At 46.1% G+C, this 21644-nt stretch overlaps 2 protein-coding genes across 2 annotated transcripts; both read left to right on the forward strand.

Annotated features, from left to right (window-relative positions):
- The first annotated feature begins 450 nt into the window (after window positions 1-450).
- Window positions 451-4169, forward strand: LOC142571775 (heme-binding protein 2-like). Its single transcript, XM_075680374.1, has 5 exons — window positions 451-511; window positions 618-689; window positions 826-955; window positions 1737-1917; window positions 2253-4169. The coding sequence occupies exons 1-5, from the start codon at window positions 470-472 to the stop codon at window positions 2422-2424; spliced, it is 597 nt and encodes a 198-aa protein (XP_075536489.1). The 5' UTR covers window positions 451-469; the 3' UTR covers window positions 2425-4169.
- Window positions 4170-12446: 8277 nt separating this feature from the next.
- Window positions 12447-20863, forward strand: LOC142571779 (uncharacterized). Its single transcript, XM_075680388.1, has 3 exons — window positions 12447-12577; window positions 17525-17799; window positions 19869-20863. The coding sequence occupies exons 2-3, from the start codon at window positions 17527-17529 to the stop codon at window positions 20232-20234; spliced, it is 639 nt and encodes a 212-aa protein (XP_075536503.1). The 5' UTR covers window positions 12447-12577; window positions 17525-17526; the 3' UTR covers window positions 20235-20863.
- The last annotated feature ends 781 nt before the right edge of the window (window positions 20864-21644 follow it).

Raw genomic sequence — 21644 nt, forward strand, 5'->3', positions numbered from 1 at the left:
GTTCAACAATCGACGCACGAAACGGCGCTCAGGAAACACTAAACACATTGTTTCGTTTCCTGATTTCACAAAAACTTCGTCACCGTGTTCCCCCAAAATATTTTTGAATCGATCTCCAATAGGATGAATACGCGTTTCTTTCTACGTATTATTATTATTATTATTATTATTATTATTATTATTATTATTATTATTATTATTATTATTATTCGCCTGAGTGGTGCATTCCAGAAAAGCTAACTGAATATAAACGCAAAATAGTTTGCTCTACAGTTGTTTACGATCAGAGATTAGTGTACATTCTAATTATTCTGACACTATCTTCGCAATGACTAGTGACATAAATACCGGAATACAAAGTTCGTAGAATTGAGTCAGCCTGATGGCAGTACTTATATGTGCCGAAGTGTCACAACTAATTTGATGTTTTTTTTTTTTTATGCAGGTGATTCCAAAAATACGTGCTATAATGCGGACTTCAACAGTAATAATAGCAGCGATCATCATCCAAGTAAGCTCACGTCATTTGTGCACCTTGCGCATGTAATTTCATGATACATTAATTGTTGAATATTGATTCGTTCTTACGTCTTTATTTTTGTTCCTCCGCGTTTAAGGTTGCATCCGCGTACTCCTGCACCTGGAGAGGCGTCGAGTGTATTGACTATGAAGTGGTCTCAAATGAAGCTGTAAGTGTTATATATATATATATATATATATATATGCTCTTATCAACAGAGCTAATGCACCCGCTTTTGTTCACTTTGAAATTTCTTTTTTTTTATCTTTACTTTGTTTTCAAATTGTTTGCGCGCTGATACGCAGGAATACGAAGAACGCCAGTACCCGGAAACCATGTGGATCAGCGTGACAACACAAGCGAGGACACTTTTTGAAGCGAAGAGGAGGAGCTTTCGCAAACTCATTTATTACATCCAGGGCTTCAATGATCAGAGTGGGTGTTAGCCTCAGAAACGACCAAATTCAACACTCAGCAGAAAATATGGCTCGCGTAGTTTACGACGATTAGAATGAAATCTTGAATTAGAGGCATTAGGGCTCCTATTTTGTTAGTCTGAATTCTAATAATCAGTCGGAATAATGTAACGATTCTGTTGCGATTATCGTTTTCGCTCTTCGTATGTTATCTGCCTACACTGTATTACCAGGATCGGTCAGTCGAGAGCGGTGAATGATATGAAAATAATAGAATGTAGCGAATGGAATCACTACATTATACTAACTCTTTATTTATCCCTGTAAGTGTGGCGTTTGAGTCGACATATCTGTATCACAAATCAACCAGGTTGCCTTCTATATCAAAATAAAACTGAAGTTGTATCCGCAAAACAATAAATAATTGCTAAAGGCTTCCTACGTCGTTGGCGGCAGAGTGGTGTCGTAAGAGGGGGATAACAAGGAATGACAGGATAAATTACGCTTCGGGCGTATAATGGAGTAAGCTGACACGTGCATCTTCAGACTGTTGTACCTACTGAGAAGCAGGTAGTACAGAAAGCTTTTATTAAGCAAAATTAGAGGACAAAGAGGATGCCGTCACACAAGCTGCAGGAAGAGCTAGATTACTGAGATTTTTGTAATCTATGTAGAGTGAAAGATACGGTTGTGAATGACTTTGCAACACTTAAAAACATCGGTGTGCTTGTGTCTATCAGGCACGCTAATAAGCAGAAGGGGTAGATGGATAAGCCTTAATTGAAATTGCCGGTCCACAGACGTGACGGTGGACCTGACCACACCTCACCGGACCTTGGTGACCCGTGGAGCGAGTGGCCGGCGCTTGGCCAACTACACCATGGCGTTTCCGCTACCGGCCAACCTCTACATGAACCCGCCGCAGGCCAACGACAAGGACATCTGCATCACTGTCGAGCCGCCACGCCGATACGCCGTGAAGTAAGTTGCCCGCTGTATTGATCGGACGTCGTTTCTAGTGCGGCAGATGAGTGAATTCAGCTCCAATGTCAATTAACGCGTGGCCAAAGTGTCCGCTGACGGGCGTATCTGTAGTTTGCCTCCTTTGGTGCGTGTTAGTGTGCGTTGGTGGTGGTGGAAGTGAATGTGCCATCGAAGGACAGCCGTAAGAAGGGTGTGCAAAGCAATATATTCGCAATACACCGCATTGCTTTTTTGTTTTGCCCCACCTCTATCGCTCGAACGCTGTTAGGCGTCTCTTTGCGATTTCCATTGCGTCCCCAATAACCGCTAGAGTCGGCTTCTCCTCTGTCTAGGGTATTCGGCGGGCAGCCCAACGAGCAGCAATGGTTGAGGAAGGCGGAAGAGTTCATCCAGGCGATGCGCAAGGATCGCCGTGTAAACTTGGACCAATTCTACGTGGCCCGGTACGATCTCATATTCTGGGTGCTGGAGCGCCGCAACGAGATATGGTTAAGCATGAAATGAGAAGCACTGGTTGCCGCCGCCGCCACCACGATCTCCGCACCGCGACGCAGCCGCCAGTGCTGCGCGTGAGCCCCACCACCTGGTTCCTGTCGATTCTCCACCCCGGAGGCGCCGGATCGGGGAGCGCACCTTCTGCTCCCCAGACGCTGAGCGTCGGGGCGTGGCTATTTATTCGTTCCTTTACTCACTGGACCTCTTTCAGCAAGGGAGTGGCTGATACAGATGACAGTGAGTCTATCTCTGACGATGTCTATCTTTACGAACGCAAACGCAGGCAACGAAATAATACCTGCGCTTTCAAGATTCACCGCATTATAGCACTCGTGAGAGAAGTACGACTTATTAACCACTGAACTGTCATCTAAATTCGCGGTTTCGCAATGGCTTCTGTCCACAAGCAGATTGGAAAACGATTCACTTAGACGCTTGGTTACCGCCGAGTATATAGGGCACTTTACTCGACGGCACTCAACAGTGAACAGAGCGCAAATGAGACCTGCAACAGTAGTACGTGCAAGCCGCCCATACCCCGCGTCGGCAAGCACCTGCGCTGTCCGCTCGTTTTGAGCATTCTCTGCCGCCAGCTACAGAATGCTGACATTAGTGCGAATTCCAAGAGCGTTGCCCATTCTGGTCGTTCGTAGGTTACCACGGACGAAACAGTGGCCCACAGCGTGGATGTGATTCACAGCGCGAAAACCGGATGAACGACGAAGAGAGGCAGACACAGGGCCTTGCGTCTTGAGCAGGAAAAAAAAAAAAAAACAGCCCGGTAGACAGGGCGCGAGCAAGGGACAGACAACGGCGATCTCTTCTTGGCAATTGTGCTGTTTTTCCTGTTCAAGCCAATCACCAACCAATCGCCAATCAATCAGCCCATGCGTATTCTGCCTTTTGTCTCCTCCTAGCAACTTTCGCGTGGTTTTTGCACTGTGAATCATGTCTATGCGATCTACGAACTGGCCCCTTTCGCATACCATGTTGCTTATCGAGACCGGCTAGTAGACGGTGCAGCGGCAAAGCTGGACGGCTACTTTATTTTTCACGACTACAGGACGAATTGCCGGTTTTTTTTTTTCTCGCTTTCGGTACCAACCGTAACATCTAATTGAGAATTTGTTCACAAAAACACTATCGCGTTTATTGAAGTACATGTCCAGGAGCACGCGCAGATGCGCGAGTGTTAATATACTTGATTGATTTTTGTTAAAGAAATGCGGTTACTTGACTTTTTTCGTAGACTCTTCAATCAATCACACCACACGAACCCATAGCTTTGCATTCGCGGCATTACTTAACTCATGGCATCTTCCCTCACCCTAACATCAACATCGATGGAAAGAGGTGACCGGCTCTAGGAAGTCGTTGCTAAGGGTCAGCAAACTCGTGGCCGGCAGAAACGAAAAAATGCGGAGAAAAAATAAGCGTCCATGTTTCAATACCTAGTTCGGGGTCTTGTGGCTCCATTACGGCCACGCGGAGACGCTTGCCATCAGCGTGCTATTTTATCGAGGCCAATTGAATGAGCATTTCTTCAGCTGACAAAAATGACAATGCGGTTTATCGTTTGCTGTTGCGACGCCCTTGTGCTCTACAATGTTTGGAGCCCTACAGTCACACCTCGTTCTTTTTTTCTAGGCACGAAATGTCATTTTAGTTATAGCATCACGTTAGACCTCATATATACACCACTATGTGCAATACTCTCCGTGCTGGTCACGAAGTTTGCTTTTTACCAGTGTACCTTTGCGAATAAAAAATATATATATATATAAAAATTTTGTGCGTCTCTTTATGTGCGCTTCCAACTGCGCCTCGCGTCGCCGCATAACATAAAAAATAAAAGAAAGATACAGACTGCAACGCCGAGCTATTAGGCCCAACATGCCTGGGCCCGATATCACGTGTGACCCTGGTCTTCACTCCAGGTACCGTCACTGTTGTCTCTCTGTCGCCGACGGTAGGTGCGAGGGGGATTGCGACCTGCCTCGGCATCCGTCAAGCGATGCGATGGCCCCGGCCGGTTCTTCGTCCGAGGACTTTGGGTTCAACGGAGGGCATACTGTATGTGTACGCCTCAGCTATACGCGGGATGCCTTTTGTATTACACACACGACACGCCATCTTCTTCTCCTCTGAGGCACCTCACACGATGGTGTGAGGTTCTGCGCCGCTCTCGTGGCCCATCTAATGTGGTCCCTCATCACGCCGCCTCCTCATTTACGGCGCTGCGCCGGCTCCGCCCCCAGATCCATGTGTTTGCCCCGTGCCGCGTATACTGCTTCGCCGCTTTTAGCGTGCGTGCCGTCTGCTAAGCATCCATCATTAAAACATCCATTCCAAATGTAATTATGCTTGTCGACTGCACTACCAGTCTTTGCGCCCTCCTGCCTTCCCCGTTATGCAAGTCCCATCTCTTCATCCACTCTGGAACGCGAGCGACGCGAGCGAACTCGGACATGAGCGAAGACCCTTAATTGTTCCCCATATGTGCAAGAGCCATCTTCGGAGATGAAGTGACTCACAGAAAGATTTCCATCGCTTGTGTTCCAATTTATCCATATGACGCTGGACCTTTTGCATGCGTCGTGAAGCCCTCAGGTATGGAACGGACGTCGTGTGCCAATACCTTCTTTCCGCCTGTCGCCATGCCGCACGCAGCCTCTCTCTCCCTACCCCTTCCCCTATTACCAATTCGTTATCAAATCCCGATCCTCAAATAGAAAGAGCCCGCCTACGTCGTGACATGGAGGCGCGCTGTGAGCGCCTGCAAAACAAATGGACGCGCTGGTGGCAGACATGAGCACTAGTATGCAGGCGGTTCTGGACAGGATAGAACGCCAAATGGAGGCCCTTCAAATAGGGATTTCGGAGCAAGTGAAATCATGTATAGAGTAACAACGGTAACAACGAAAGCGGTAACAACGAAAGCGCGCTTTCCGACCAAGGCTCTCGGCCGCAACCTTCAAATGTGGGCACCCGGCGCCCGCATCCTATGCACGACCGTCTGCTTCCTCTCGCGATGACGATGGCGCCGCGTAACGCGGAGCAACTATAGTGGTGTGGCAGTGAAATTGTAGGGGATTCCGCCGAAAACGAGGTTCCCTACAGCAGTATATCGCCACATCCACGAACCCTCCCAATGTCATCCTCTTACAGGAAGTCAATTGCACCCCTTCTTTATCCGGCTACAGCACGCTCTCGGGTGTCTCTCCTCTTGTGGGAGCCTTAGTTTCGAAACATGTTACATTTCGCGTGCATACCACTAACATTGACATTCCTCACCAAATATTGGAAATAATTACGCAAGATAAACGCAGCGAGATTCTGTTTATACTCAATGCGTACAATTCCCCCCGTTCGCGAACGCACTGTTTTCAGCACCTACTAACAGAATTTGGTAGGTTTGTACGGGTTTGTGTGGTGGCCGGCGACTTGAACGCTCCGCATACTGCATGGGGTTACGTTAAATAGCAGGCTGGAATTCAGAGGCCGAATTCACGAAGCTTCTCCGGACGCATTGGCAAAGCTTTTCTTTCGTAAGTGTTATTTACAATTGGCCAGTCGCCTTCGCTAATGATATGTTCAGCATCAGGATTACTTGAAATTTGCTCCTACGAAGAATTCTAGCGTAAGAGCATCTTGTGAGTAGGGGCCCTCATTCGTAATTGAACATAGCCATTGACCGTTCACCTTCGCTAATTATTTATTTATTTATTTATTTATTTATTTATTTATTTATTTATTTATTTATGTTACCCCTAAAGGCCCTTACGGGGAGGATATTACATAGGTGGGGGGAGATACAATCATTAATAACACTGAACATATTAGAAAAAGCAACAACAATACATAGAGCAATAATAAAGAACAGCAATGAAAACGTAAAGCACAATACGAAAGGAAAGGATGAACAAAAGAACAATGAACAAAATATTATTGCACATTTCCATCACAGCGAAGTAAATCTTGCAATTTTTTGTGACAGTTTCTGTGGCGATGTGCGATGGCAGATTGTTCCACTGAATGATGGTGCGAGGAATGAATGAGTTGGCATGAGAGGATGAAAGGCACTTTACGCGTTTAACTTTGAAAGAATGATCACGTCGTTGAAAGATGGCATGGGGTGACTGAAAGAAATCGTCACGAAGAGATGGATGGTGATGAAGCTCATGGAAAAGTGTTAAGCGAGCAAGTTTACGGCGATACGATAGGTCTTCCAGTTGGGCACGCTTTTTAGTTCTGAGACGCTTGTATAGGATGAGTTATCTGAAAAAAATAAACCGAACAGCACGGCTCTGCAAGGATTCGATGTTAGAAATAACGTAGGCCTGATCGGGGTCCCAAATCAATGCAGCATATTCAATTTTAGGGCGTATTAGAGTAGCATAAGCAAGCTTTCTCACGTGGATAGGAGCATGTTTGAGGTTACGTTTAAGAAGACCAAGTGAGTGGTTATCAGGTACTTAAAAGTTGTTGTTAGTTCTACAATACTGCTATTAAGGATATAAGTGGTTGGAATGCGAGAAGTACGACGAGTGAAACAAATATGTTTTGTTTTAGAAATGTTAATGGTAATTAACAAGTATGAGCGCCATGTGCTTACTGCATTGAGGTCAGTTTGTAGGGATTGGCGGTCAGTGTTATTGGTAACGTTACGGTAAATTACGCAATCATCAGCAAAGAGTCGAACTCTGTACCCTACACAGTCAGGCAAATAATTAATATAGATTAAAAACAGTAGAGGACCGAGCACGCTTCTGGGGTACAGCAGATGTCACATGATCAGAAGATGAGTTAGAATTTTTAACAGAAGTGAACTGAGTTCTTGACGAGAGAAAGTATTTAATCCGGCCGAGCACATTAGGGTGTATGTTAAGCTGTGCGAATTTCAGTAAAAGTCTGTGGTGAGGGACCCGATCAAAAGCCTTTGAAGAATCCAGAAATACTGCGTCGACCTGACAGCCCGCGTCAAGCGATAAATGTAAGTCGTTAACAAAGCCAGCGAGTTGAGTGTCACATGAAAAACCCTTGCGGAATCCGTGCTGATATTTGAAAATAATGTTATGATCTTCGAGGTAGCTAATTACTTGGCTATGAATGACATGCTCAAGAAATTTGCAAACGGTGCTGGTTAATGAGGTTGGTCGATAGTTAAGAGGGGAAGAACGCTCACCTGACTTGAATATAGGTTTACCTTGGCTACACGCCAGTCATTGGGAATTCGCCCTTTTGATAATGACTGTGAAAACAGACAGGACAAGACCGAAGAAATGCTTTGTGATGTACTCTTAAGTATCGTATTGTTAAAGTCAAGGCGGTCCGAACTACTAGTAATTTTAAAGTTGTTTAACAAGGCTAAGATACCAGCTTCATTAATAACTATTTCAGGCATGCGAATGTCATCAAATATATTTAATTCGGGAGATGAATTTATATCTTCGTTGGTAAAAACTAATGTGAAGGTTTCATTTAAAATCTGAGCACATTCGGATTCATCAGTTATGACGCCGTTACTGTCGGCAAGCAAAATGTCGGGATGAAAACTAGGGTTTATGATGCGCCAGAATTTACGAGGGTTGACGGTTAACAGCGATACCAAGTCATGATTGAAAAAGAGACGTCGAGTGGATTTTAGGAGTGACTCCAGGGTACTCTTTATCACATTTCTTGTACTTTTACCACGTACTCAAACGAGCATTTTTTTACTGCCTGCTGATAAAATCGCTTTTTTTTTTTTTTACTGTTGATGCGCCGCAACTTCTGATTAAACGACGACGGTGCGCTGCTGTTACATTTGATGGACATGAGAGGCACAAATTCATTGATAAGGTTAATGAAAGTATTTTTAAACAAATCCCAATTTTGCTCAACGGTTCATAAGGAATACTGATTAACAACTTAGCAGAGAAACAATCCAATTCAGAGTTAATTTTATCATAGTTTGCCCTGTTGTAACATCGTATTTGTTTAATAGTAGTTTTCTTTGAAATGCGTCCTGTTATTACGTCATGATTGGAAATATGCGCTCTAAGTGAATTATGCCTTAACAAATGCGAGGATTATTTGTTAATATTAGGTCTGCAATGTGGGCGGTGCTCGATGTACGACGCGTGGGATCAGTAATAAGTTGCGATAGCGAGAAATCAAGACATGGCTGAAGAAACATATGAGCTCCGCATTCACTAGCTGTGACGGATTGTGTGAACCAGTTTATGCTAGGGAAATTGAAATCACCGAATATTAGTATAGTAGAGTTTGGGAAACGTGTGCATATTTCACACAGAGCTCGATGAAATTCGGCAGAAAGGGAAAGAGAAAAGCAGAAGGCAGGGAAGTTAACCAGAATAACGTCCGGTTGGCTACCCTACACCGGGAGAATGGGAAAGGAGAAAACAAAGATGGCAGGGAGAGAGAGGAGAGAAGGAAATTAGCGGTGAGTTCGCTGACGCGTGTGGTCTTATAGAAATTGCATTAATAGTTACAGATGTTCGTACAAGCCCGTCGTCCTCAAGAAGCACAAGCGCCTTTACCGCCTTAGTTCTTCTCTTTCCGGGGCATATCGTGGACAGTGGCACAGCAGGTGATTGATATTTTCTTCGGTGCCGCAGACTTCGCATGCTGCACTGTCGGTCACTTCAATTAATGTAGAGTGTGCCTTTGTGAAGGCAACTCCTAACCAAAGGCGACAGAGAAGCGTAGCTTCGCGTCAAGGAAGTCCGAGTGGAGGTCGGAGTTGCAGTGAGGGGTTTAATCGATGCAGTCGTGTAAGTCGTAAGCTTGGCGAGTTCCACTCGGTCAGTGAGAGACTGTGTGCCAGGTGCCGAAGCTGCCTTGCGGCGTCTGTCCTCGAAAGCGGAATTGGAACGCTGTGATCTTCTTGATGTGCTGTGCGAGCAGCGTTATCGGCGGAATCATTGCCACTGATACCAAAATGGCCAGGTAAACCATTGAAAAACAACCTCGTGACTTTTTTGTTGGACGTGATGGTGAAGTTTCACGATTTCCCATTTCAATTCGTCATGACATCCGCGTCGGAGAACTGACTGCGTGCGCTGTAATGCCGGTTTTGAATCACAGAACACAGCCCATTTTCTAGGTTCTTCAGAATCAATTAATTCCAGTGCACGACGCAGAGCCGTTAGTTCTGCCGCTGTTGAGGTCGTAACATGCGATGTCTTGAACCGCAGTGTTATTCTTCGCGTTGGTATAACCACCGCGCACCACCAGAACTGGACGACTTTGGCGATCCATCGGTGTAGATGTGCACGTGGTTGCTGTACTTTTCATGCAAAAGAAGTAAGCTCAGCTGTTTTAGAGCAGGGGCCGGTAGATCTGTCTTCTGTAGTCGTGGAATCATTATGTGTACTTGTGGACGGCTCAAACACCATGGAGGAAACACTGGCTCGGTCGCAGGTGCGTACCCTGAAGTAAACGACGCACGATGTGCACTGACAGTAGCGCTAGATGTCGAGCAGGGCCTTGCAGCAGTGAGGCTCGTCAGGTGGTGGGAAGGGGTCCTAGCATAATGCCTGATATGCAATACGCATTGTCGCAACGGTAATGTGCGTCGTGATTGGGTAATCCTGCGCTATGGCAATGGTTTCAGCCGTTGATGCACTGCGTGGTAAGCCAAGACATATCTTAATGGCTTGGGCTTGAATGCTCCGAATCGTACGCAGGTTAGTCTTGCAGGTGTTGGATATTGCAGACAGGCTGTACCGCAGGAATCCAACGAACAACGCCATCTACAGCTGTAACATAGCGTGTATAGATACTCCCCAACTTTTTCCTGCAAGGAACCTGAACAGGTGAAAGATATCAGTCAGCTGCTTTTTCGCGTAATTCACGTGCGGAGTCCAAGACAGGTCTCTGTCAATTACGACTCCCAGAAAAGCAATCATTCATATTAGGAGGGCGGTAGATAGCACCAATAATTATATCAATAGAACATCACTTTAAAGAAACCCATGCACATTCGAGAAATGAGCTAATAATTACCGGCACAGTCAGCAAATCATCTTTTATTGTCAAGAGTACACCACCTCCTCTACGGTTTGATCTATCACATCGAAAAATATTGAAACGTGTCTCGCTGACAAAAATTGTGTTATCTGGGATAACATCAGTGAGCCGTGTTTCAGTTAGTGCTATCAATGATACGGAACATGAGTCCATTAGTCAAGATATAGTGAACTGCAGCCCGTGAAATATATGAAATAGCACGTGACGGAGCGATCGCACACTGTTATTGTGCTGCTCTCAAGCGTGCGATGGATGAACAAGGTCTACTGCAGCGAGACTGGCTCGCGACAGGGCGTTATGCCTGGTGTAGGTATCTGGGCATGCGGCTCTTATCGCATGACGGTGCGGCCCTGTCGCGGGCCAGTCTTGCTGCAGCTGACTTTGTTCATCCATCACACGCTTGAGAGCAGTACAATAACAGTGCGCAAGCACTCCGTCACGTGGTATTTTTTTTTCATATTTCACGGGTTTTCTTTGGAACGCGGAAAAAAGGACCACGTATAGATCGTGTTGGAAAGAATTTGAGAGGTTTCTCAAGGTGGGTGGTGGGGGGGGGGGGGGGCTCTACAACTTTGCGTATCACACTTGGAGTCTGCAGCCATTACTTAAATAGTTGATTAATGAAAAATAACTAATCCGTTAGTTAAGGGAAAAATAAAAAAAGATAGCCTGAGCAACTCTAGGCCCGTGCCAACATTATGCATTCGGTTCAACTCGCGTCCGGAGTGCCTTTCATTTTCAAAACTTTGGCTCAAGTTATGTGGAACAACCTGTATATTCACGCGTGTCCTTGTTTATCTTTTTCGGGTGACCGCTTTTCACCGTCAAATGTTATCGCTCAGCGCAGGACGCGCCCGCATGTATCGGAAGTATCTCGAATATTATCGGCGGTTCTTTCTGCTGTCTGTTAATACCGAAGCTTGTGTAATCTGTTTGCATGTGCGACGCGAATTGTGTAGAACTTTCTGGAAGACACGCGGGCACCAGCTATTACTTTGGAACCTTCGATGGCTCACGTATAAAAGCTGACGCTCTTGACCGGCAGACCTGATTTCGACGATTTTGCTTTGAGTGTAACTTGCTTTTGTGGGCACAAGTTTGCCCAATAAAAGTCAGTTCCGTCATTCACAGATTTGCCGCTGTATTATTCACCGCCACTACTACGTGACAATATACTAGTAGAGGCTGTAAATGCGAATACTAAGCTGCGCTTTTTGCTCAGATCTCGTGCTCCGTAAAAATTTGTGGTTGACTGTACGTGACTAGCACAGCGTTGTGCTGTTTTACTGACTGCAAGTAACATTGTGCGCATAGCACGCTCTACAATTGTGAGAAATAATGGCAACATGCAAACATGCAGCCAGTTTAAATGCTTGCATAGCTTGAGCACTTCAGTGGTTACAGCATATCGCGATGCCCAATGAGCTGCCTCGAAAATCCGTCTGCGCACGCAAAGTCGCCCTATAGTGCACACAATGTGTTCGTTCACGCACGCTATATGGTAAAAACGCTTTAGCGTTTAAGGGCATTTGGTACACGGCTAAAAGAAGTTGAAGAAGCCATTTGTAGGCTGTCGTGCTTCACGCCGCACAAAGAAGTTCACACCGCGAGACGCGCCATTATCTGGGCGTTCATGCACAGTGTGTGTTTTTGTAGGTCTAGCAGTCGCTGCAGATGGCCAACTCGTAAAAAAGAGAACGACACTTTTGTGCGCCCTAAAAGGAGCTATAGAAACAACGAATGGTTCTGTCCGCAGAAGTTTTGGGGGCGGAGACATTCCGGCAAAATGAACGCTTACCCCCGTAACGACGCATAGAGATGAACGGTGAGCAGTGGTGTGTACAAAAACAGCGAGCCCGCGCTTCCTTGCGAACCGCCGAGGGGTCGCGTTGAACGCGGCCAGTAAACGTCTTTTTCCTCTAGCGGCACACAGGACGGGGCCGCAGAACTCAATGTCAAATTACCTAAGAGCGCAAGTACGTGTCACGGTAGCCAGCGTTGCGTGCCGTGTCCGAGGGCTCCGACGCGAAGCACGATAAAAGCTGCAATGACATCAAGAGGCTTGGACATTCGGTCTTGCGGCTGCGTCAAAGGTGGCTGTTTGTTTCAGAGTTACACAGGTGCCAAGGTAGGTCTCGTCATTTTCGACCATTCTGCAAGTATGCCGAACTGCACGCGTGATCCGTTTCGTGTCGAATAACTTGAAGATTTCCAGCATGGCACAGTATGCAAAGAAACACGATCTGTAGCGGAACATGTCCCACCAAACAACTAACAAAAGTATACTTTTAGCTTTGCCAAAAGCGTTATGCTTTCATCGGTGCTAACTATACTGTCGCCCTTCGCATACCCGCTACAGGGCCGCTTAGGTGGCTGCAGAAAACAGCAACTTTCGCTTGATGACTTTGACTGCCGCGGCTCCTAAAACAATGGGCTCCAACGCAGGAAGGCTCCTCCGTTGGGTTCCGAGCAGAGAAAATGCTTCTACTGAGTAGCTGTCTTGTACTGTGCAAACGGACGACGTGCAACACCTGAGGCCCAGTTGGGTTGTGGGAACTCGATGTATAGTCATGTGCACATCTGAAGGTACACAGTCAGAAGCGGGCTATTTGGTTACATATAAAGGGGATACAATGCTACACTAATTGCACCGCATACACTTCGTCACTCCGACTGATCACAGGAACCGTATTCCCACATGTGAATAGTATAGAGGTTCGCAAGACACTGCTTCTCAAGGTGCTTCCGTTCAGCTTTTGCTACGCCTCAGCTCCCTTCTTGCGTCTCTCGTCGTTAGCGCTCTGGCCCCATGCCTCCTACAGAGTTCCGTAATCATGTCGCTCGGCCCCTTGCTTGCAAGCTTCACGTTTCTGCCATTGCATCTCCTTATAGGCTTTTCGCTGCAAGCGTAACGCTATATAAAGTCCTTCATGGATTCCAACTGCCATTGTTGAGCTTCCGCTTCGGGCTTCACGCTTCTGCCGCCGCGTTCTGGTTTCTATTTCGCGCCTTCGGTATTTCCGTTGCCAGTCTCTGGCGTGTCGCCAGTGCCCTTGCTACAGAGACTATACCCGCCTCGCCATATCTCTCTAAATCTCCAACGAGACTCCGCGTACCGGCCTATACAAATTTTGCACCATTACTTGCGGCGCCATTTCTAAGGTCTATTCCGCCCTCCCCACTCATTCTATATAACCCTTTGCCCATTTGCGATACTCTACTACGACCTCTTCAGTTGGTTGTGCGCGGCATTTGACTCTTCTACCTGCCTCCCTCGCCCCCTTTCCTTCGCTATATACCTTTCGCAAGAGCCTCGACCTTCAGTAAGCGGCCGTGCAATATCTATGCTCCCGTCTGTTTTCTATCTCGCATGCACACAAATTTTGAAAGCAGCGCCGAAAGAAACGCGGCGCCCGGCTTGGTGCAGAACACGTGCAAGCGCTATCGCATTTAATGCTGCCTAGGCTGTTTGACGGTAAGCTGCTGGGGAGGGGAGACCATGGTAACGTTGTAAGTGAAATGCGAGTGTATATAAGTGGATTGTATTGTGACCTTGTAAGTGCAATGATGCACATTCAATACAGCTGCGTATTTTTTTTATGTGCGGCAAAAGCGCCATTGGTGCCATCGACCGAGCTACTGAATATCCTACGATGTGATGTCACATATTGCAACTTCTCGAGCAGCTGTCTTCTCGCGTTTTAATGCGATTAGGATTCATTAAGTGGGAACTTCACCCATTTTGTGATTTGTCCGTTTGTATCTAACCTCCTTCACACCAACTTAGATCACTGGGTATGTGCCGCCGCTCTTGGATGACAAAAAACAAAAACAACAACACTTTAAAGCTTTTTCGGTGCTGGGCAGAATCAAACCCGCACCATATATACTCAGACAGTCTTGCTTGATTATATATATATAAACGAGAAGAAGGGGGTTAACCGAGGGGCCGGATTTTTATTAGTCATATCACAGGAAGCCAACAAACACTTTTTGTCAGTGTTCTTTGGCTTCCTGTAATATATATATATATATATATGTATGCCTTGGTGCAGTACACGCAGATTCATGGTGCGTTTCCGCGGTTGCAATGCAGTGTGCTTATACATTGCTTCGATGAAAATAGCTTTAGCTTCGACGGTCATCATTGGTTCAAAGAAGCAAGTGTAGAAAACCTGGACAAGGGAGGAATGAAAGGAACAACACAGACGCCGGCGTCTACTTTGTCCTTATTGTTCCTCTTGCGTCCGTGTTCATAACGCGACAGCGTTAAGGGCCCCGCGTCGCAGAAAATTCGGCGTCGAGTCGGCGCCCAGTGTCCGGCGTCTGACGTCGCTTCGGCATGAGGAATTTCGAACCTAATTCCCCGAACCACGCATACCCAACCGCTCTCCTACCACCAAAGTTGCTCATAGCTTGCTTTCATTCTTTACAAACTTATTTCTCGGAATTTTGGGAATGGCAGCCCATAAACAATTGTAATGGAAAGAAAACACCGACAGCGCATATATCTTTTATGTTTGATCTTCTCAACTGAGCATGTGTTGGCGGGCTAGTTGGTTAAGCATGATTACAAAGACGGCGCCGAATAAAACAACACACGAAGTTTTAGTTGTTTTATTCGGCGCCGTCTTTGTAATAATGATCTTCTCAGACAGATATATCAAAAGTGCGAAACAATAACAGGAGATCGACCCACGCAAGACGCTGCGTTTCTGCCAGAAAGCTCGCCTTCGTGCATAGCGTTCCCCGCCAGCGTTTCCAGGTAAACGTTACGGTTACATAAGCTGCAGTTGCCAGGAAGCATGAAAAGCAGTCAGGGGTCTCTGAATGCTACCGCGTTCCGCTCTTAAAGGCGAAGCTTAAGCGTTCTCCAAATTTTTACTCCTGCCTTCCAATGACCTGAATGCTCACCAACTCGCTCAGCTTTCTGTTGTTCTAAGATAAAGGCAGCACACACGTGCCACCTTGGTGAATCACAACCCATATTCAGCGAAATTGTTCCTTTCGAGCAGTTACACTAAGACGCAGCCAAGAACGGCCGCGTGTGAATGCACTTGCTACTGCGAGAGCAGCTTTCGACGCATAACGAACACTCGATCGTGTTCCAGGGTGACCTCATGAAAACAGTACAACATAATTAACGTCATAGGACGCGCGGTGGATCGTCAGAGCGCTCCAAGTTAAATTACCCGCCGCCGTTAGCTTAGTTTCTGTGTTGTTTAGCTGCTACGCGAGGTCGCGGGATCGAATCCCGGCCCTGGCGGCCGAATTTCGATGGGGGCCAAGTGCAAAAACACCCGTGCACTTAGATTTAGCTGCACGTTAAAGAACCCCAGGTGGTACAAATTTCCGGAGACCCCACTACGGCGTGCCTCATGATCAGATCGTGGTTTTTGTACGTGAAACCCCACAATTTAATGAATAATTTTTTTAGTTCCAAAAAGTATTTCCGTTTCTTTCTTTTAGTCACATATATAATGAAAAATGTTGCCCGCATGTGACTAACCAGTTTGATATATTGCCTGCATATAACGCTTTCGAGCACTTGCTAAGGATTTTTTTTACAAGCGCAGTAACTCATCCACACATATTTTTACTTCGCGGAAACATTGGCCAGCGTGACCCCCCCCCCTCCCCCACCCTCATTTGCTATATTTGGTCTCGGTTGCCTTCATAGTTTTCCTATAGGGCAGCGGAATAAATTATCCGTTGTTCGTAAATCACAATTTGAATTCTTCTGATTGCTTGCGTACGTAATTTACTACTAAGGCCGTAATTTGCCCACGAACTTTGAACTCCACCTACTTTACCCATACCTTGCTTCTAGTTTTAAAGAACTATAAACAAGGTACCTCAATAACGTTCACCGAGGGCCCCGAGGGCACCGAGGAATTCCACTACGAACCTCGTATAACACATTAATAAACAGCCTAGACTAAAGGTTCAGTAATTACTTACAATGCTTCTAATTCGGCTTGAAACGTTTAAGTTTCGCCCCACATTGCACTTGACGGGCCCCCTGTTTTCGCTGAGCTTGAGCTTGGTGTGTTGTATACAGTTCGTTTAGTCTGGGAAACATCGCGAAAAACGACAGTATGATATTCTGGAACGCCCGAATAAGTAATTGTCTGCAAAAGCTGTAATTAACCTATACAGACTAAACGTTTATCGTTCATTGTTCACAATATACTTCCTGCTTTAGCGAAATATAAACAACGTACTTAGCATAGTTCGCCCAGGAGACCGGTAAAACTGACTATATGCCTCGTAAAGTGAATATTCAGTAAATATATCAAAGCATATAATTACCATGCACACTACAAATTTTCGGTGACCGACCGTGATTGGGTATCTGAGCTCCCGTTCTTTCTCTCTCTCCCCTTTCAGATCACTTTACCTCCCCTTTCCCTCTCCACCCAGCATAGCGTAGCAAACCGGATCTTTCCCTCTGGTTAACCTCTCTGCCTTTGCCCTTTCTTCTCTCTCTCTCAAATTTTCTGTACATGTCAACCATGGCTTGGACCCCATTTTCTCTAAATACCGTTTTTGCCCTCCCTGGAAGCGGGGCAACTTAGTAAGCGTTTCACATAACGCCCCTAAACATGCAGGCTGAAAACTAAGGTTTAGGAAACTTAATTTAACCCCTAATTAATAGACACATCTCGAGAGTTAATTACCTGCATATCGCCCCTAACATTTCCCACATTTTCTTAAAATATAAACTTCATGAGTAATGTATTTTTTTTTTCACAATACCGTGAAAACAGCCATATAACGTTTTTGAACGCTTGTAGTCGTATGAAGAGCTTCGCCTTAAAAACTTCTATATAACCTTAACTTAAAGCTGTTGCGATTTGATGTTGCCATCGGCTTGGATGCCAAGTGGAATGTAAGGATATTTGATTTGTTATTCGAAAAATTGCAGATGTTCACTCACTCCCTAGCGCGTTCACTCACTACCGCGGAGTGAACAGGTTCGACATATACAGGCACTCTTGTTTTTTTTCTTTCGGTGCTCCTGCGCGCGCGAGATCGCAGAATGAATGAATTAATTATTCGATCAATAAAACAGGGATGATGCAGCTCAGCTCGTTCTTGCTGTGCGCCTCGACGTGCGTGGTACTGGGATCCTTGTGCCACTGGACGGCAGCCGCACCTCAACACCCGCGATTCAACCCGCTGCTCGAACGCCAAGCTGAATCAACACCCCAGACACCACCAGCACCGCAGCCTCCGGCGCCGCCGCCGGGATGGTTCAACTTCCCAGGGGTCGGTGTGGTTGTGCCGACCTTCCAAGTTCCGAACTTCCAGTTCGCGGTCATCAACTGGACGTTTCCCGGGTTTCAGGTGTGTGTGGGAGCCTGCGTGTAAATCGATGTCGCTGCACAAAATAACCTCGAATATAGGGTAACCAAACAAAAATTTGGGGGGGGGGGGGGATTAGCGCGAACCGAAACTAAACCAGGAAGCATTTTATTTATATTCTTTTACACTACAGAACGAAACCAGAAAGGATAAAATTACGGTTTTTGGTGCAGGTCGACCCTTTTTCAGTCATGTGGAAATGCACGAGGAGCTCCTGTCGTTGAGAACTGGAACGATCATTGTATGACGTTTTCAACGCTCGTCATGTGGTATTTAGGCTTTTTAGCAATGTACTCATGAGCGTTTATCATTAGTCACCGTCAATAAAACTAGTCACCGTCACCGCTATTCGACGGAGGTGGGAGACATAAGATCAGCGATGCAGGAAATTAACTCGGTGGTCGCTCAAACACGGGTATGTAAACTGAAGTACGTACTACAGAAAAGCTAAAGCACGAATTATGTAAACTGACCCTAAGCGACTGGGAAAAAAAAAGAAAAACACAAACGCAATCTTTTTTTTTTTTTTTGCAGTATTCACACGAGCCGTTTTTAGCATTTACTTTGTTGGGTTAGCGTGACTGCTTCCGCAGCCATGTTTAGAGACGACCCCGGCATGTCGCGCACAAGTAAATATAGAAGAAACGTACGGCCATTTTTTTTTTGTTCTTTTCTTTAAAAAGAAAGGTAATACACGTGCCTTCAGGGTGCACGGAGAGAATCCCACCGTAGTTCGCAAAGCAAATCGTAATAAAAACTGAACTGCGTTATCAGCCAAGTCCTTACTCCGACGCCAGCCACAATTTCATTTCGAGAAAAAGCACGTAATATATAATACAGCTGGCGGTCAGAGAAGCCGCGTGTCTGTTATGACGCCTCCCCGCGTGAAAGCTGCAGCGTGTCCACAGGCATCCCTTTTCAAGCTCGCAGAATGGCGTGGCGGTGGCGCCAGAGTAATAGGAGAGCAGCATATATCAGAGGACTGCGTACCTTGGTGCGCGAGAGATCCGCTACGGCCTCGTATACCGAGAAAACAACCCCGACGACTCTGCAAAATGTGCAGCGTGACGCTAAAGTAAGGGGTTTCCGCGAAGTGCTGATGCTATATCACAAAACTAAGCTGCCATGAGACAAAAAAAAAACACATTGTGGTAGCTTTAGGGTGCCTTGTGGCTCCGACAAAGCTGCACAGGTTTAATAACATGACTTTTTATTAGCCGTGAAATTGGCGCATACACTACAACTGCAAAGAAAAATGAACAAAAGCGCGAAGCTCCGGCCAATTCGTGTTCTTTGCCCCCTATTTGCCAGCTCAAGCAAGTTATGACTCGCGGGTACTTTCTTCCGATGCGGGTATGTGAAGCCGTTGCGGTAACTTTCATTTACGCCACTTTCTTCACCGTACTGGTTTGATAAAGAATTAGAGTTCTACAATAAAAGAGTCATGCTCCTCTCCAATCATTATTTTTCGATTTTGCAGATGGACATAAACCCACTAGAAGACGTGTTAACAGTTCTTTTTTTAGCTCCTCGACTCAACCGAAACTCAACAGATATTTGGCGATTTAAGAAGCACAGCAGTACGTAAAGCAAAATGCACGTTTATCCATTGTTCTGCGCTTTTCGAGGTGAAAACTATAATAGCCGCAGTCGGTCACGCTTGTTTCATGTCACGACAGTCATTTCAAGCATGCACTAGTGCTTAGCGCACAAAGCAAAAGTCACCATTATGAAGAATTAGGGGCAGGAAACAAAGGTGAAATTCCTACGTGCTGAATGAAGGGACACATGCCCACGCGCATGAAGAAAACGCATATGTTTTTGACCTCTCAAATGGGTGGGGTAACCGGAATGAAGACACAGAAGCACGGGCTTACTGTACGAGAAATATGCTACTGTACGAGAAATGCGCGAATAAAACATCCCTCCGTAAGGCATTTGAACCCTATAGTGCCCGTTTTTCGCGAGTTGCTCATCTAATGTGTCAAGACGAACCAGACCAATGGGATTAAAACAGCCGTCTACCCCACGCTTGTTGCTTCACTTTACAGACTCCCCAGGTAATTCAAGTTCCGTGGATGCCTCAGATGCCTCAGATGCCTCAAATGCCCCAGTTCAACTTCTCTGCACCCGGCTTCGGTATCCTACCAAGCATCCCAAGTCTTCCCGGACTTCCCGGACTTCCCGGACTTCCCGCTGTGCCTGCCATGCCAAGTTTTGTAGGCTTGTCTGGTGATATACCCGATGTTCCTGACATTCCCGATATCCCGGATATACCGGACATTCCAGATATCCCGAATGTCCCTGACGTTGTCGGTGGCACAGGTGCCTCACCGTCCATTCCCGTGCCTCAAGATCTGCCCCCGTCGGCGCCACTCGCAAGCGAGAAACTTGGAGACCACGGGTCGTCACAGTGAGCAGAAGGGCATGGAGCCAAGTGTTCCATGCACAGCGTTTTAATCGTAGTATTGCTGCTGTTAAACAGGAAGCCGCAACATGGTGAAAACGTAGTACATTATGCAAGCTACCTTGCAGGTGTTCTTATAACAAGGCAGGGAGTTTGTGTTCATGCAAAAGAGTGATGAACACCGCGCACCTGGACGCATGCACGCACCCCTCTCCCCGGACACACACGCGCACAGAATGCGCCAAGATTGGCACCGAGGTGAAAACGAGCCAAGAATATTGTCATACAGATGCTAGATGCAATGAGCGTCCAACAATGAATGAAAAAGTTTATCTAAAGGGCAAGGAATTATGGAATCAGATCGCTTCCGTTCTTAAAAGCGAACTTTTGGGAGCTTGTGGTCCGAGATATATGCCAAATTGGAGTAACACTAGTTCACTTGAAAAAGAAAGAAAAAACTCGACATCACACATTCGCTCATCTTCGCATAATTGCCACAACAGCGGCATCCTTACGTCTGCATTTGCGCCTGAACAGCATATATAGTTCACTGCCTGGTTTCCTTCGTAGCACACGGGGCAACAACTTCTTTTGTTGCGCACCCCGTGTGAAGCAATAAACTTGTCATTTGACTATTAACATGATGGAATATTTTGCTGCCTTCTAAAGGGCACGACCTCAACTCGACAACTGTGCATGAGTTCCGGAGGAACCACGACACCGGCGTGACGCGCCACCTTTGAGATTTGTGGTTGTGCGCAGGCATCGGTACCTTGCAAGTCCTGCGAACCGTTCGATCTGACCTCATGTTCGCGTAAATTGTGCGCTGTCTTATACGTTGTATGAATTGTTCTTTACTTATAATTTCTACAAAACCGGTCTAGCCGTTACCAGCGTCGAAAGAATTTCAGCAATGGTTGCTTGGCTCACGAGAAAATAACTGGAAAAAATATCTGCATATGAATGGATGAAGTCAATGGAAAGCGTTTATGAAATAGAAGCATAACTTATCAATGCCGATGACGAATACGGAATAAGGCTTGGGAATATTTGAACACGATGCATGAAACCTTTCTTGAAATTCGTTCTTGGTTCTTTGGAGAAGTGTACAGTTCCCTGAGAAACCAACGATAATGCGAAGGAAGGTGTGCCACCTTCTGCTTGCGGTTCAGCGTGACCCTTATTTTACGGACGTGTATGTGTAACCCGAAAGAGTCTCATAGGCAGACTGCCCGATTCACTATGTCTGAGGCACTACCAGCACCTTCAACATTTTTGCGGAAGACCCACGTACGTAATTTTAACTTCTTCGCTGACAAAGCGTGCTTTTGATTGAATTTCATGCCCGAAGCAATAATTTTCGACAGAACTGGAATTCTCTTGCCTTGTCAAGAATTCCAGAATTTAACTAATATATCGG

This window comes from Dermacentor variabilis, chromosome 1, assembly GCF_050947875.1.
Source record: "Dermacentor variabilis isolate Ectoservices chromosome 1, ASM5094787v1, whole genome shotgun sequence".
In the NCBI taxonomy this organism is placed as follows: domain Eukaryota; kingdom Metazoa; phylum Arthropoda; class Arachnida; order Ixodida; family Ixodidae; genus Dermacentor; species Dermacentor variabilis.

What these genes read in the sequence shown, in the direction of transcription:
- LOC142571779 (XM_075680388.1), top strand. Translation starts at nt 17,527, where the DNA reads ATGATGCAGCTCAGCTCGTTCTTGCTGTGCGCCTCGACGTGCGTGGTA. An exon ending in GGACGTTTCCCGGGTTTCAG is followed by an intron (nt 17,800 to 19,868) that starts GTGTGTGTGGGA and finishes TTCACTTTACAG; the next exon opens with ACTCCCCAGGTAATTCAAGT.
- LOC142571775 (XM_075680374.1), top strand. Translation starts at nt 470, where the DNA reads ATGCGGACTTCAACAGTAATAATAGCAGCGATCATCATCCAA. An exon ending in AAGTGGTCTCAAATGAAGCT is followed by an intron (nt 690 to 825) that starts GTAAGTGTTATA and finishes GCTGATACGCAG; the next exon opens with GAATACGAAGAACGCCAGTA. An exon ending in CCACGCCGATACGCCGTGAA is followed by an intron (nt 1,918 to 2,252) that starts GTAAGTTGCCCG and finishes TCCTCTGTCTAG; the next exon opens with GGTATTCGGCGGGCAGCCCA.